Source organism: Salvelinus namaycush, chromosome 29 (genome assembly GCF_016432855.1).
Source record: "Salvelinus namaycush isolate Seneca chromosome 29, SaNama_1.0, whole genome shotgun sequence".
NCBI lineage: Eukaryota > Metazoa > Chordata > Actinopteri > Salmoniformes > Salmonidae > Salvelinus > Salvelinus namaycush.
The window spans coordinates 3,930,760-3,948,892 of NC_052335.1; the positions used below are offsets into that span (position 1 = coordinate 3,930,760).

Sequence of the window (18,133 nt, forward strand, 5' to 3'; positions counted from 1 at the left end):
GGTTCCACAACGGCCATGGTCTCATCTATCGGTAGATTTTCTGACTGATCTTCCTCCATCTCAGGGGAACACTACCGTTCTGGTCGTTGTGGATCGGTTCTCTAAGTCCTGTCGTCTCCTCCCATTGCCTGGTCTCCCTACGGCCCTACAGACTGCGGAGGCTCTATTTACCCACGTGTTCCGGCATTACGGGGTGCCGGAGGACATCGTATCTGATCGAGGTCCCCAGTTCACGTCCCGGGTGTGGAGGGCGTTTATGGAGCTTCTGGGGGTCTCGGTCAGCCTTACCTCTGGGTATCACCCCGAAAGTAATGGGCAGGTGGAAAGAGTGAACCAGTAAGTGGGTAGGTTTCTGAGGTCGTATTGCCAGGACCGGCCAGGAGAGTGGGCAAGGTACGTCCCGTGGGTAGAGTTGGCCCAGAACTCACTCCGCCACTCATCAACGAACATGTCGCCCTTCGAATGCGTACTGGGGTACCAGCCGGTCCTGGCTCCGTGGCATCAGAGCCAGACCGACGCTCCTGCGGTGGAGGAGTGGGTACAGCGCTCTAGAGAGACCTGCGGGCAGTCCAGGACTCTCTCAGGCAGGCCAGTGAACGGCAGAAGAGGAGCGCTGACCGCCACCGCAGTGAGGCCCCTGTGTTCGCACCAGGGGACAGGGTCTGGCTCTCGGCCCGAAACCTGCCCCTCCGCCTGCCCTGCCGGGAAGCTGGGGCCGCAGTGTGTGGGGCCATTTAAAGTCCTGAGGAGGATAAACGAGGTGGGTTACAGGTTACAACTTCCCTCTTACTATCGTATTAACCCCTCGTTTCATGTGTCTCTCCTCAGGCCGGTGGTAGCTGGTCCCCTTCAGGAAAATGAGGTGCCAGAGGTCCCTCCGCCCCCTCTTGACATCGAGGGGTCCCCGGCGTACATGGTACGAACTATTCTGGACTCGAGACGCCGGGTGAGGGGCCTGCAGTACCTCGTGGACTGGGAGGGGTACGGTCCGGAGCAGAGATGCTGGGTACCGGTGGGGGACATTTTGGATCCTTCCCTCTTGAGGGACTTTCACCGCCTCCACCCGGATCGCCCTGCTCCTCGCCCTCCGGGTCGTCCTCGATGCCGGGGTCGGCGCGCTGCGGGAGCCGCGCGTCGAGAGGGGGGTACTGTTACGAATCCCGCCGAGGATGGTGCCTCTTCCCGTTCGGGCGGCGCTCGGCGGTCGTCGTCTCCGGCCTACTAGCTGCCACCGATCCCCTTTTCTGTTTTCATTTAGGTTTGTCTAATTGGTTACACCTGTTTTGTGTTTAGGGTTAGGGTGTTATTTAACCTGTCTCGCCCAGGCGTTCCGCTAGCGGAACTCCTCCCACATTCCACTGAAAAGGCAGAGCGCGAAATTCAAAAAATATTTTTTAGAAATATTTAACTTTCACACATTAACAAGTCCAATACAGCAAATGAAAGATACACATCTTGTGAATCCAGTCAACATGTCCGATTTTTTAAATGTTTTACAGCGAAAACAGCACGTATATTTATGTTAGCTCACCACCAAATACAAAGAAGGACAGACATTTTTCACAGCACAGGTAGCATGCACAAAGCCAACCTAACTAACCAAGAACCAACCAAACTAACCAAGAAACAACTTCATCAGATGACAGTCTTATAACATGTTACACAATAAATCTATGTTTTGTTCGAAAAATGTGCATATTTGAGGTATAAATCAGTTTTACATTGCAGCTACCATCACAGCTACCGTCAAAAATAGCACCGAAGCAGCCAGAGTAATTAGAGACCAACGTGGAATAACTAAATACTCATCATAAAACATTTCTGAAAAATGCATCGTGTACAGCAAATGAAAGACAAGCATCTTGTGAATCCAGCCAATATTTCAGATTTTTTAAGTGTTTTACAGCGAAAACACAATATAGCATTATATTAGCTTACTACAATAGCCTACCACACTTCCGCATTCATTCATCAAGGCACGTTAGCGATAGCAATAGGCACGTTAGCGTTAGCGAATAAACCAGCAAAAGATATTAATTTTCACTAACCTTCATAAACCTTCCTCAGATGACAGTCCTATAACATCAGGTTATACATACACTTATGTTTTGTTCGAAAATGTGCATATTTAGAGCTGAAATCAGTGGTTATCCATTATGCTAACGTAGCTTCTATTTCCCAGAATGTGCAGATATTTCTATTAGACTCTCACCTATTCTGACCAAATAGCAATTCATAAACATTACAAAAAAATACATGTTGTATAGGAAATGATAGTAACACTAGTTCTTAATGCAATCGCAGTGTTAGAATTCTAAAAATATCTTCATTACGACATAAGGCTTATGTTATAGCGAGGAGAGTGGCCAAAACCTGGGCGCAAAACTACTAGTACACAGTTCGACACATATATGAAATAGCATCACAAAATGGGTCCTACTTTTGGTGATCTTCCATCAGAATGTTGGACAAGGGGTCCTTTGTCCAGAACAGTCGTTGTTTGGATTTAGAACATCGTTTTTCCCTCTTGAATAAGCAAGCACACTGGCCAAGTGGCGCGAAGCTCCCCATCGTCAACAAACACAGACAACGCAACACGCCTAACGTCCCGAAAAAATTTCAATAATCTATTAAAACTATATTGAAAAAACATACTTTACGATTATATTGTGACATGTATCAAATAAAATCAAAGCCGGAGATAGTATTCGCCTATAACGACGTCTTTTCAGAAGGCAATTCCAGGTCCATGTTCGCGCTCTCCAGAAAAAAGAAAATGGATGACTCGTCATGCCAAGATGATTTATTCCACCTCAGACCAAGATAAACACTTCATTTCTTCTCTCACTTCCTCTTGACAACCAGGGGAAGGTGTATGACGTGCATGTATACTCATACGTATCATGCCCATTTATAGGCAGGCCCTTGAACAGAGCATCATTTTCAGACTTTCCACTTCCTGGTCAGAAAGTGTGCTGCCAAATGAGTTCTGTTTTACTCACAGACAAAATTCAAACGGTTTTAGAAACTAGAGAGTTTCTATCCAATAGTAATAATAATATGCATATTGTATGAGCAAGAATAGAGTACGAGGCCGTTTAAATTGGGCACGATATTCCCCCAAAGTGTAAATAGCGCCCTCTATCCTCATCAGGTTAAACCCAGTTGGCCCGCCGACTTTTGTGCGGGCTTGTTATTCTGTTTGTTGTGGTGGTGATTTATATAGTGGATTCTGTCCTAATTTATGTTGGACTGTATTTTTTGACGCGCCCTTTGTTGTGTGGCTTAGCCGTCTCATAGATTATTTCTGGTTGAAATAATAAATTCCACTTGCTCAGAACTACCCTGCTCTCTGCACCTGACTCCTTCATTTCACCATTGGAATTGTGACAGGTGGCTACTTTGAAGAATCTCAAATACAAAACATTTGTTGATTTGTTTAACACTTTTTTGGTTACTACATGATTCCATATGTGTTATTTCATAGTTTTGATTTCTTCACTATTATTCTACAATAGAAAATAGTCCAAATAAAGAAAAACCCTGGAATGAGTAGGTGAGTCCAAACGTTTGACAGGTACTGTACATTTTCTCTATATCCATTGACTTCAGATCTTGATTTAAATAAAAACTCACTCAAAAACAATAATTTGGTATATTTTTCAAGATATAGGACTTTCAAAAGCAAATTGTAACTTAATCTTAATTGGGGAGGACGGGCTTGTGGTCATGGCTGGAGCGGAATCAGCGGAATGGTATCAAATATGTTTGATGCCATTCCATTCGCTCAGTTCTGGACTTTTATTATGAGCTGTCCTCTCCCCATTAGCCTCCTATGCCTGCCACATCATGATGATGCGTTTTGCATCATATGATGCATTTTACATCATCATCATGATATGGCAAGTTACAATTTGCTTTTTGAAAGTTCTATATCTTTAAAACATGATCGCTGACATGCAAAACATTTTGGGACTGCATCAACAGTGGACTAATGAAACAAGACCAAAATATAGTTTTTTTGTGAATTATTCCTTTAATTAAAACCCAAGCCAATCTCATCATGTAGGACAGTTTCATGCCTTTCAGTTGTTTAGTGAGCAGCATTCTCCATCCTGGGCTTATTACGGAGACAGCTGTCGAGGAGGTGTAGAATTGGTGCATTGGTATATATATGTGTGTGACTGCTTGAAGTAGGGTGTGTGCTTGCGTGCGCGAGGGCGCGTGTGTGTATGTGGAGACGAGGGGTAGTGTTGCGACTATAATGTATACATGCCTTTAGATGGATCGTTACAGACAGCCACACCCAGACTCAGGTGAACCTTCCATGAACAATTATAAACTGTCAATCACTCTACCCGTTTTTTCTACACAACATTTTTACTCATGAATGTACACACACATCCACGCATACACAAGTCATATGCAGGCATGCACAAACAGACAGACACACAAACCACAGAGCAAGAGCAAATGCATGCACAGTAGGCTTCTACATTCCAAAGTTAGGAATTTAGCAACATCTGTCTGTGCGTGTGTGCGTGTCTGTGTGTGTTCCCGCAGTGACAGTGGATGAGTGTTTGAGCGAGTGTGTGTGATGTTCGTGGGACAGTTCATCAAGTGTGAGATTGTGTGTGTGTGTGTGTGTGTGTGTGTGTGTGTGTGGGTGTGGGTGTGGGTGTGGGTGTGGGTGTGTGTGTGGGTGTGGGTGTGTGTGTGTGGGTGTGACAGAAACAAAGTGTGCTGATTTCTGTAGGCCTAGATATGTGCATGGCTAACACTTGAGCGTGAACCGTTGGCTCGGGTCTGAATCGTTGACTTGGATCTGGCACCATGGAGGGAAAGCTTTATGGTTACTTGGAAGAGCTAACAAACGCACACCGCCCCCTGCCAGACCCTGTGTCTCCCTTAGACAACCTGCTCTGTTTAACACCCAGAGCTGTGTTTGTGTGTGCATTTGCGTGTCTGCCTGTTACCGAGCTGTCAGGTTTCCTGCTCGTGATTTATCGACACACCTGCTCTGCATTAACTCTCTTCTACAATGTAGAACATGGTAAAAATAAAGAAAAACCCTTGAATGAGTAGGTGTGTCCAAACTTTTGGCTGGTACTGTATATGAGAACATCTCTCTCTCTCTCTCTCTCTCTCTTTCTCTCTCTCTCTCTCTCTCTCTACGTTTCTGTGTGTTTCCTGCATCTTGGTGGAGTATCTCAGCACATCATGTTTTCACGATGATTTAAACGTGTTTTCAAACCTGCCTTTACCCAGTTAGCTCTGATTTACATCACTCTGATGGCTTCTTAATAACTTACTGTATATAAGCATTACAATACCACACTGTGCTGGTCTCTGACTGGGGCTGACATCACACAGACATGCATAGAATTACACACACAGAAACAGACACAGTGAACACATGTTATGTGTTTAACATCCCTGAGACCTACCGGCAACAAAAATCATATAAAACTCACATTCCAATATCCTATAGGTAGGCCCAAAAAATTGCCAAAGACTCCAGCCACCCCAAGCCATAGACTGTTCACTTTTCTACCGTCTGGCAAATGGTACCGGAGCATCGGCTCTTGGACCAAAAGGCGCCGAGACAGCTTCTACCCCCAAGCCATAAGACTGATAAATAGCCAGACTGCTAAATAGTGAATTAATGGTACAATTCCTGACATTTAATCCTAGTAAAAATTCTCTAAGAGGTTGGAGGACGTCCTCCGGACGTTGTCATAATTACTGTGTAAATCTATGGAAGGGGGTGAGAACCCTGAGCCTCCTAGGTTTTGTATTGAAGTCAATGTGCCCCGAGGAGGACGGAAGCTAGTTGAGGCTACTGTCATGACTTTCCCTCCTGGGTGAGGATCAAAGAGAGCCCCCCTCTCTCGCTTGAGAGTGGAATGTCTGAGTGTTACAACAGACAGAAGCTTTGCAGTATTTTAACATCAAAAGATGGGACATTGAAACAATATTTCTTACATAAATAATGTGGGAAATGGTTGTTGGGGCTCCAAACAATAATCATGTCAAATCAGTTGTTGTTTTGAGATATCATTAAGGATGGTATAACGAAATAACTATCTCTGAAAGTGTACGCATTCAAGGGGTCAGGTTTACATCTAAATATTGTTCAACTTATATGATTACATATGAAACTATTTTTGAAAAGATAGCAAGATGATTTTAGCCTTCTAAATTAGATAATTGTTGTCATAGAAAGTTTTACCCAGTCAGTAACCACATCCACGTGAGCACAGACATTATGTCAACAGGATGGAATGCCCCATTTTTCCAGAGTGCATAAAAGGACTGCTAACGAAATTTACCACAGACCAAAAAATGCCGGGTCGCTGCCGGTGTAGAAAGTGATCCAACTGTACCCTGAATAATCAACCGAAGACTCGGCCGAAGATTTCCTTTCACCACCATAGATACCTCTAAAGGATCTATTCTAACAAGCCTCTCTGAACACCGTGTGGTACACCTCTGGAGGAACCGTTCTAACAGACACTGTTAGACCTAGAAGCTACAACTACAAAGGAGTCTCTGGTTGACAAACAGAGTAAATAACTCACGGACACTAGAGAAGCTTTAACCAAGTTGAATTCTTCCCAAAGGTTCTGTACAGCTGTAATCAGGACAACCCAACATTTGTCCCATCCAGATATTTATATCCCACTTAAGACACTCCCTCGCTGCAATCCTTACAGTTTATGCCCAACAGGAAAAGGTTAATCAGATACGAAACCCTGATTACTCCCTTAAGGGGAACTGACCTCACCTCCTGACCTCAACCCCTCCTTCATCTAATCCACAGATGTCCATCTGTCTCCCCTGTATCAACACGGTGCTCTGCTCCCATCCCCCAACACATTCCACAGCTATCTCTCCTTCTACAGATATTCAATATCTCAATGTTCAAAATGTCGAACCCAACACCATGAGCATAGTTTCCACATGTATGTACAATAAGTTGACTCTCTCTGTCTCTCCCTCTCCTTACATGCCCCTCCCTTTTCATTGTGTACCAAGCCATCATATCGGGTTAGTCCACTAGGGACTTTCCATTGCATTATGTCAGTAATCAACGTATAATCTATCCTGTGTGTGTGTTTATGTAATTCTGTGTGATTATTTAGTTAGTTAGTAAATAAATAATTAAGCCAATTTGTGTATTGCTGAATCGTCATTTAGACTAGGGTTCATGCAGATTTGAAGTCAACGCCGTTCAGAACGAGACTGATATGAGGTAATAATAATTAATGGATGACTAATATGATAACGATATATTCTGATATATTCTTGAGTTAATTCGGGAAACAGTAACTCATTAAACAAACTTTTTCCATTGTGCCCCAAGTTACTAATGAGTTAATTGTTACATGATTCATTTAATAATTAAACATAGTTAATTGATTTGATAAAATAGCCATCATCACATTAATGATAGTCACGTCACGACATTACTGGAGACCTTCATTGCAAAGCAGTGTGTTTTAACCAAATATTTGGTGACGTGAATATATTTAGTGTCGTTTTATCAGATTTTTTTTTCTCCAGAAATTCACTAAGGAGAATGGTCCTCCCTTTCCTCCTTTGAGGAGCCTCTGCTGACATATACACATACCGACACGACACAAACACAAATACAAACACAGATGCACACCCTCACTTTTACACTCGTCATTTGCTGCTGCTACTCTCTTCTTTATTTTACTCTAACTTTTATCTATCCGGATGCCTAGTCACATTACCTTGCCTTCATGTACATATCTACCTCAAGTACCTTGTATCTCTGCACATTGATCTGGTACTGGTACTCCCTGTATATACCGTAGCTCCATTCTTGTGTATTTTATTTGATTCATTTCATGTTAGTTACTATTTTATTTTGTATTATTATTTTTAAACGCTGCATCGTTGGGAAAGCTTCATAAGCAAACAATTCACTGTAAAGCCTACACAAGCTGTATTCTGCGCATGTGATGAATAGAATTTGATTTGATTTATAGTTATAAATACTTACACACAGACGCAAACACGTAGGCAAACACCTCCACAGACGCACACACATGGGTAAAGAGTATACGAGCCGTAACATCTCACATATCCTTTAGTTTGTATAACCAGCCCATTGTGTAAGACATTAAACACACAGAGAGCATATTCTCACCTGGAGTTAGGTTTGAGGTTTTCTACAGCCAGATGTGAGCCGCTGGATGCACTGGAGGACCACCTGTTGTTGAGGACGTCATCGTATGAGGCACTGTGGACCATGTAGCCTGCAGGGGTCACACACAAGGCGCGAGTCAGGGGCCAAAGGTCACCAGAGGTTAGAGAGGGGAGGGATCGAACATTGATCCATTTTAAAGTTTGAGAAGGATAAATAGAATGTGTCCATGTTGGTTTTGATGTGTAGCCAAAGGTAAGGGTGGTCTGATGTTAGAGAGGAAATATTTACTTTGAGAGGAGAGCGATTGGAGGCAGAAGAACAATCCCAACTAATTTGAGGTATCAGTGGTTTTAAACTAGAGACAGCCGCAGTCACGGCACATTGTGGATCTGCCAACCACTACACATACAGAGACAATCTGTTTCTCTGTTTCTCACCTCTTGTCTTGCCTCTCCTCTCACACACACATAATGGTAAACCTCCATAAAGCCCCATTTCAGTACGTGAGTGCTGAGGTCATGGAATGCTCAGATCATGCCACTCAGCCAGTGGAAACTCTACAAGGGCGGTGCTCCCCGCCACATCTAGCTCCTATGTGTTCATATTTTTTCTGGAGCCCTGCCAACATAGCTGGCTCAAGGTGGAGGGAAGGAGGAGGAGGGAACCACTACCACAGGCACCAGTCTTTCTCTCTGATTGTGTTGTTCACTCTTTCTCTCCCTCTCTTTCATTTTTTCTCTAGCACTATATTTTGTAATCAGAAGTGTGAAAACAGAAGCACTGTTGCAGCCTGTCACTCACTTATCCTTCTCTCCTCACTCTTTCATTCTCTCTCAACCCTGCTGCCTCTCTCTCCCTCTTTCTTTCGTCTTTCCTTTGCTCATCTTTCTGACAACGCAGCCAATAAGGGAATAAAAATGAGGAAAGGTGAAATATTTAATATATGTGTTAAAAAAAATACATTCCAACATATATTACAAAATGTATTTACAATGTATATATAAATCCATGTAAAATGTATGTCACAATATATGTTAAATGCATCGGGAAATGTGTTTAATGTATTTCAAAATACAATCTGAAGTACAATGAAAATGTATTTTAGAATATATTTTCAGATACATTTTCACATGTATTTATCAATATATTTGGTAAAAATATTTTTAAATGTCTTTAGAAAGGTGTTGTTGGGTTTTTCTATATTTCTACTATTTTCTACATTGTAGAATAATAGTGAAGACATCAAACTATGAAATAACATATGGAATCATGTAGTAACCAAAAAAGTGTTAAACAAATAAAAATGCATTTTAAATTTTAGATTCTTCAAAGTAGCCACCCTTTGCCTTGATGACAGCTTTGCACACTCTTGCCATTCTCTCAACCAGCTTCATGAGGTAGTCACCTGGAATGCATTTCAGTTAACAGGTGTGCCTTGTTAAAAGTACATTTGTGGAATTTCTTTCCTTCTTAATGCGTTTGAGCCAATTAGTTATGTTATGACCAGGTAGGGTTGGTATACAGAAGATAGCCCTATTTGGTAAAAAACCAAGTCCATTTTATGGCAAGAATAGCTCAAATAAGGAAAGAGAAACGACAGTCCATCTTCATAAGACATGAAGGCAAGTCAATCCGGAAAATGTCAAGAACTTTTAAAGTTTCTTCAAGTGCAGCCGCAAAAGCTATCAAGCTCTATGATGAAACTGGCTCTCATGAGGACCGCCACAGGAAAGGAAAACCAGAGTTACCTCTGCTGGAGAGGATAAGAAATTACAGCACCTTGAATTGCAGCCCAAATAAATGCATCACAGAGTTCAAGTAACAGACACATCTCAACATCAACTGTTCAGAGGAGACTGCGTGAATCAGGCCTTCATGTTTGAATTGCTGCAAAGAAACCACTACTAAAGTACACCAATAATAATAAGAAACTTGCAAGGCCCAAAAAACACGAGCAATGGACATTAGACTGGTGGAAATCTGTCCTTGGTCTGATGAGTCCAAATGTTAGATTTTTGGTTCCAACTGCCGTGTCTTTGTGAGACGCAGAGTAGGTGAATGGATGATCTCTGCATGTGCGGTTCCCACCGTGAAGTTTTGCACTTTGAAGTTTTTGCAGGTGTGATGGTGTTGTGGGTGCTTTGCTGGTGACACTGTCAGTAATTTATTTAGAATTCAAGGCACGCTTTACCAGCATGGCTACCACAGCATTCTGTAGTGATACGCCATCCCATCTGGTTTGCGCTTAGTGGGACTATCATTTGTTTTTCAACAGGACACTGACCCAACACACCTCCAGGCTGTGTAAGGGCTATTTGACCAAGAAGGAGAGTGATGGAGTTCTGCATCAGATGACCTGGCCTCCACAATCACCCGACCTCAACCCAATTGAGATGGTTTGGGATGAATTGGACCGCAGAGTGAAGGAAAAGCAGCCAACAAGTACTCAGCATATGTGGGGATTCCTTAAAGACTGTTGGAAAAGCATTCCAGGTGACTACCTCATGAAGATGGTTGAGAGAAAGCCAAGAGTGTGCAAAGCTGTCATCAAGGCAAAGTGTGGCTACTTTTCAGAATCTCAAATTTCAAATATATTTTGATTTGTTTAACACTTTTTTGGTTACTACTTGATTTCGACTCTGTCGAGTCCGACTCTGCTTTCGACTCTGTCAATCACCATATTCTTATTAGCAGACTCGACAGCCTTGGTTTCTCAAATGATTGCCTCGCCTGGTTTACCAACTACTTCTCTGATAGAGTTCAGTGTGTCAAATCGGAGGGCCTGTTGTCCGGACCTCTGGCAGTCTCTATGGATGTGCCACAGGGTTCAGTTCTCGGGCCGACTCTCTTCTCTGTATACATCAATGATGTTGCTCTTGCTGCTGGTGAGTCTCTGATCCACCTCTACACAGACGACACCATTCTGTATACTTCTGGCCCCTCTTTGGACACTGTGTTAACTAACCTCCAGACGAGCTTCAATGCCATACAACTCTCCTTCTGTGGCCTCCAACTGCTCTTAAACGCAAGTAAAACTAAATGCATGCTATTCAATCGATCACTGCCCACACCTGCTCGCCCGTCCAGCATCACTACTCTGGACGGCTCTGACTTAGAATACGTGGACAACTACAAATACCTGGGTGTCTGGTTAGACTGTAAACTCTCCTTCCAGACTCACATTAACTTCTTAAGTGTAGGGGGCAGTATTTTCGTTTTTGGCTAAAAAACGTACCCATTTGAAACTGCCTATTTCTCAGCCCCTGAAACTAGAATATGCATATAATTGTCAGATTAGGATAGAAAACACTCTAAAGTTTCCAAAACTTAGAAATTGCTTTTCTGATTTTCGTGACCAAGTTACCTGATGCTAAGTGTACTTAATGTTTTGTCGAGCGATCGATAAACTTACACAAACGCTTGTATTGCTTTCGCTGTAAAGCATAATTTCAAAATCTGAGACGACAAGTGGATTAACAAAAGGCTAAGCTGTGTTTTGCAATATTGCACTTGTGATTTCATGAATATGAATATTTTCTAGTAATATTATTTGACTGTGGCGCTATGCTATTCAGCGTTGCTGATGACAATTATCCCGGATCCGGGATGGGTGGCTCGCCCGTCCAGCATCACTACTCTGGACGGCTCTGACTTAGAATACGTGGACAACTACAAATACCTGGGTGTCTGGTTAGACTGTAAACGCTCCTTCCAGACTCACATTAAGCATCTCCAATCCAAAATTAAATCTAGAATCGGCTCGCAACAAAGCATCCTTCACTCATGCTGCCAAACATACCCTCGTGAAACTGACCATCCTACCGATCCTCGACTTCGATGATGTCATGTATGAAATAGCCTCCAACACTACTCAACAAACTGGATGCAGTCTATCACAGTGCCATCCGTTTTGTCACCAAATCCCCATACACTACCCACCATTGCGATCTGTACGCTCTCGTTGGTTGGCCCTCGCTTCATACTCGTCGCCAAACCCACTGGCTACAGGTTATCTACAAGTCTCTGCTAGGTGAAGCCCTGCCTTATCTCAGCTTACTGGTCACCATAGCAGCACCCACTCGTAGCACGCGCTCCAGCAGGTATATCTCACTGGTCACCCCCAAAGCCAATTCCTCCTTTGGTCATCTTTCCTTCCAGTTCTCTGCTGCCAATGACTGGAACAAACTGCAAAATCTCTGAAGCTGGAGACTCATATCTCCCTCACTAGCTTTAAGCACCAGCTGTCAGAGCAGCGCACAGATCACTGCACATGTACATAGCCCATCTATCTACCTACCTCATCCCCATACTGTATTTATATATTTATCTTGCTCCTTTGCATCCCAGTATCTCTACTTGCACATTCATCTTCTGCACATCTACCATTCCAGTGTTTAATTGTTATATTGTAATTACTTCGCCACCATGGCCTGTTTATTGCCTTAACTTACCTCATTTGCACTCACTGTATATAAACTTTTTGTTTTCTTTTGTTCTACTGTATTATTGACTGTATGTTTTGTTTATTCCATGTGTAACTCTGTGTTGTTGTATGTGTCGAATTGCTATGCTTTATCTTGGCCAGGTCGCAGTTGCAAATGAGAACTTGTTCTCAACTAGCCTACCTGGTAAAATGAAGGTGAAATTAAACAAATAAAAAAGAATTCCATATGTGTTATTTCATAGTTGTGATGTCTTCACTATTATTTTACAATGTAAAAATAAAGAAAAACCCTTGAATTAGTAGGTGAGTCTAAACTTTTGACTGGTGCTGTACGTGTTCGTGAGAGTCTCCCCTTTCTGTGATGGTAATATTAGTGTGTTGCCCAAACTGTTCGGACGCTACAGACAGAAGTTGGCAGATCTGCAGTACCGACTTCAGACATATATATTTAACCTTGCAAAATTGTATATATTTCTGTTTGGCCAGGCGTCTGGAAGGGACCCCTAAACAATTCAGAGCAAGTTTGAGAAATGTACATTTGTAATGTTGTCTACCCAGCCAAAAACAAAGTCTGCAAGAGCAGGCAACTGCTCGGTAAAGAACACGTTTGTCAATTTTGTTTTGAGTCAAATCGACTTTTTCATGATCACAATTAGAACCCCAAACATCTCTGCGTCTACTCTTTGGGAAACTTTGAAAGCTTATATCAGAGGTGAAATGATTTCCTACACCGCACATGAGAACAAACTGAAAAAGGATAGGCTATCTATGTTAACACGCTGTATTGCCCAATTAGATGACATTTATGCCGTTTCACCATCTCCGGCTATTTATAAGGAATGTTTAACTTTGCAAGCAGAATTTGACACATTATTACCAGACCAGATTACTGAACTGCTTGTCAAGTCTAGGAGCACTTACTATGAACAAGGAGATAAAGCCAGTAACTGATTAGCTCACAAGTTACGTCAACTATCATCATCATTTCAGATTCCTAAAATTCATACATCGTCTGGGATATCATTAGACCCTAGAGGGATCAATGATGAGTTCAAGAGATTTTACCAGTCTCTATATACTTCTGAAAGTAATGCGGATACATTGGAATTGGAGATTTCTTCCACTCACTTGCTGTGCCTTCGGTCAGACGGGATTTGGTTAAAAAAATTAGAGCAGCCGATCACTGTTGAAGAATTGTCTAATACTGTCAAATCCCTTCAATCCGGGAGAAGCTCAGAGCCTGATAGCTACTCAGCAGAGTTTTATAAGAAGTTTCTCCAAAATAGCCCCTATTCTAATTGAAATGTACAATGAAGAATTTGTAAATGGTGCTCTCCCACAGACTCTCACTCAGGCAGCCATTTGTCTTATTCTTAAAAAAACAAAGACCCTCTTGACTGTGTATCATACCGTCCAATTAGCCTGCTAAATTTTGACTATAAAATTCGAGCCAAACTTCTGGAAACGCGTCTGGAAACAGTCCTCCCATCAATTATTTATCCGGAACAAACAGGATTTATTAAAAATAGACACTCATTCTTCAATCTTCAACAATTATTTAATATTATATATAACCCTTCTGTCGCCAATACCTCTGAAGTCATTATATCCCTGGATGCGGAGAAAGCGTTTGACTGGGTGGAATGGAAATACCTTTTTTATACTCTAAATAATTTTGGCTTTGGCTCCAAATTCATGACTTGGATAAGATTTCTGTACTCATCCCCTCAAGCCTCTGTCAGGACTAATGACACTCAATCAGATTGCTTCCCTTTGCAACGATCCACACGCCAGGGTTGCCCTTTAAGTCCCTTACTGTTTGCCCTCACCATAGAACCACTTGCAATAGCACTTCGCTCCAACCCCCTCATCAAAGGTATAGTCAGATACGGACACAAACAAAAACTGTCTTTATATGCAGATTATTTATTATTATACACATCCAACCTTTCTGTCTCTGTTCCTGCTGACCTTGCCACTTTCACATCCTTCGGTCACTTAGCAGGGTATAACCTGAATCTCAGTAAAAGCGAATTGATGCCGCTTAATATGGCCGCATAAAATTCCCCTTTACATAACTTGCTATTTAAAATTGCTCACAATAGTTTAATTTATCTCGGGGTACATGTCACAATCAGATTTGAAAACCTTTTTCATGACAACTTTGCTCTTCTTTTAACCCATACTAAGGACGATTTGGAACGCTGGTCTTTGCTACACCTCTCCTTAGTCGCAATAATTAATTATATTAAAATGAATACTCTCCCCAAATTCTTATATCTCTATCAGTGCCTTCCAATATTTCTTCCCAATACATTTTTCAAAAAGATCGACGTCCTAATACTACCCTTTATATGGGACAAAAAGCCCCCCAGGATACGAAAATAGCTTTTGCAGAGGCCCAAACACGACGGCGGTCTAGCTCTACCGGATTTCAGATTCTATTATTGGGCCGCTAACCTGAGGATCATTCAGTACTGGTTGGAGAGCAGAGAGATATTCCCACCCCCAATTTGGCTAGAGATGGAGGTCGTCTCACCTATACCGGCATCATTTGTCTTCCCTCGCTCACTCCTCCGTTACAGACCCTTACTCCCCCTTCAACAAAAATATATGTGTCAAAACAACATTGAAGATCTGGAATCAATTTAAGTGCCACTTTGGGTTTTAGACAACCTTTTCTTTGGCTCCGGTAGCCTCAAACCCAGCTTTCCCCCCATCTATGGTTGATGGTGCTTTCTCAACATGGTCTAGTCTCGGTATTAAAATATTCAGGGATCTGTATATTAACAACATATTTAGTACGTTTGAACAATTATCAGCAAAATGTTGTCTCCCCAGACATCATTTCTTTAGGTTCTTACAAGTCCAGAGTTACGTCCACAGCATAGATCCAGGATTCCCCACCCTTCCTGGTGAAACACAGTTCAACATTTCTTATCACACTTTCTACTCTGAAAGGGACCTTGTCAATAATCTATAGTCAAATTTGCCCACTACAAACCATCTCATTAAACAATATGAAATCCTCATGGGAGGTGGAACTGGGTGAGGAAATATCTGATGAACTATGGGAAGGGGCACTCAAAAGGGTACATACGTCTTCTATTTGCGCTCGACACAGTCTCATTCAATGCAAACTCATTCTTAGGGCCCACTGGACCAAAGCAAGATTATCCAAAATTTACAAGGATGTGATCCCTAATTGTGTACGATGTAATCAGTCTCCTGCTAATCATGCACACATGTTTTGGTGTTGCCCATCTCTTGTTGGTTTCTGGAAAGACATCTTTAACACACTCTCAGAATTAAGCGGCACACAGATCGAGCCAGACCCTTTTATTGCACTATTTGGGGTTTCCTTACCCACAATACAATTGACCAAAACTAATAAGGATGCTATTGCCTTTGTCACTTTGTTAGCGAGACGATTAATTTTACTTAGATGGAAATCCTCTGCACCCCCTTCTCATGCTCTTTGGATTAAATCCATTTTGAATTGCATATAGTTGGAAAAATTTAAACACACACAATTGGTCTGTAGACAAATTCTATGCAATGTGGGCTCCCTTCTTTTCTTATGTTAAACGACTACATTTCCCTGCAGTTCCAGAGTGATGTATATTTATATTTTGGTGATGTAAGAGGCCTGGTATGTGTATACATGACATCTCGGATGTTAAGAATTGTATTATCTGTGCTTGTTGACCTATAACAACTGTGTCAATACATATATATATATATATTATTTATTTTTCTCGTCTTTTCGTCTGTCTCTCTCTCTCTCTGTTTTGCTGTATTGTTGTCTTTGATGTGTTGTGTTGTTTTATATTACTACCAAATAACTTACAAGTGCAATTATTTTGTAAATGCTGGTGTTGAAAATTCAATAAACAAAGTTAAAAAACATTTTGGGAAAGAAACATTGAACATCTAATAGTCAAATCATAGTGTAAAAGCAGGTGAGCTGGTTCTACTCTATTTGGCAATTTTCTGGTGTTTTGTGGTGAAAAACTGAGCGTGTTGAGCATAACACATCAACCCTGTTACCCATAGATAGACAGGCTAGAAATGTTTTAGCAATTGACTTTATTATTTTGAATCTTGTATTCAATTGCCCCTCCCTGCTGCACACAACAAGCTTCCATTCCCTCTGTCACAAGAGGATTCATGGCTGATTTAACTAGTAATTACTGTTAAATTTTTCCCAGATGTGGTAAATTCCCACTTCCCACTTGGTTATGAACGCACCATAACACCGCTAACCATACACTGTAGAGCCATATAATACCACTCATTGGAAGGACAAAGCCTAGACCTACATGTTGACATATTGTGGAGCATTGTACAATGTATAGTTTGTTTAAATCAATAAAAACAACAATACATTTTTTTTTTTTTTACAGCCTAGTGCCTGTGATACTAGAGGCACTTACTAGTCACACTTTTTACTACATTTTTTAAGAGGAGAAAATGTGTTTTTTATCAAGTTGAACTTGTGCTCTTTATGACAGAATGTTAAAATTAGGTGACGACCAACATATTTATTTTCACTCACCATCACAATTTAAATTACTTATATCACTGGCAAAGTTTTGGCTTGGTGGCCCAAAAAATTGTCTCCATTGATCAATACGTAAAGAGTAATTTAAGAAGCTGAATTAGGAACCCCTTTGGCCACCCTGTAGACTAGATGTCATAGCCATGCATTTCTGGAATATTGTCAGGCATAACAGTACATGCATTTCAGAAAATGTATGTACATGTATCTCTGGAATATATTTTAAGGCACTCCATGCATTTTAGCAAAGACGTTAAATACAGTATATTGAAATGAGAGAGAGATCGCAATACTGGGAAAGAGAGAGAAAGTGGTGCGGGTCTGCGATACTATATGGTTTAGACATCAGAGAATGGCCCAGCCCACTCAACAACACACAGCTTCTCTCTGGATGACTGAACCCATGTCTCTGAAGCGCTGTTCACAAGTCACACTCACTACACACTGGATCCCTCTATCTATCAAATATAGTTTTACAGTACTCAAAACTCAGTTACTGACATCTAAAACATTGGGGGTTGGGTGACTCCCTAAAATCTAACTAGGAGCTGACTAGTTAGTGTCACACCCTGATCTGTTTCACCTTTGTGATTGTCTCCACTCCCCTCCAGGTGTCGCCCAGCTTCCCCATTATCCCCTGTGTATTTATACCTGTGTTCTCTGTTTGTCTGTTGCCAGCTTGTTGTGTCGTCAAGCCTACCAGCAGTTTTCCCTCTGCTCCTGTCTCTCGAGTGTTCCTGTTTCCTAGTTTCCCCGGTGTTGTCCATGCTGCCTGCCCTGACACTGAGCCTGCCTGCCATCCTGTACCTTTGCCCCACCAATCTAGATTACTGACCTCTGCCTGCCCTTGACCTGTCCTTTCGCCTGCCCCTGTTCGAATAATACACTTTGTTATTTCGACACTGTCTGCACCTGTGTCTTACCTTAAAACGTGATAGTTAGATTATGT

The 18,133-nt window shown here is 41.8% G+C and overlaps 1 protein-coding gene across 1 annotated transcript in view; it reads right to left on the bottom strand.

The window, feature by feature from the left end:
* LOC120023927 (fibronectin type III domain-containing protein 1-like) overlaps window positions 1-18,133 on the bottom strand; it is an 86,777-nt gene that overhangs the window by 13,548 nt on the left and 55,096 nt on the right. Inside the window, exon 18 of the mRNA XM_038968030.1 lies at window positions 8,180-8,288. Coding sequence (XP_038823958.1) covers window positions 8,180-8,288 — 109 coding nt within the window. The remainder of the gene's footprint in view (window positions 1-8,179; window positions 8,289-18,133) is intronic.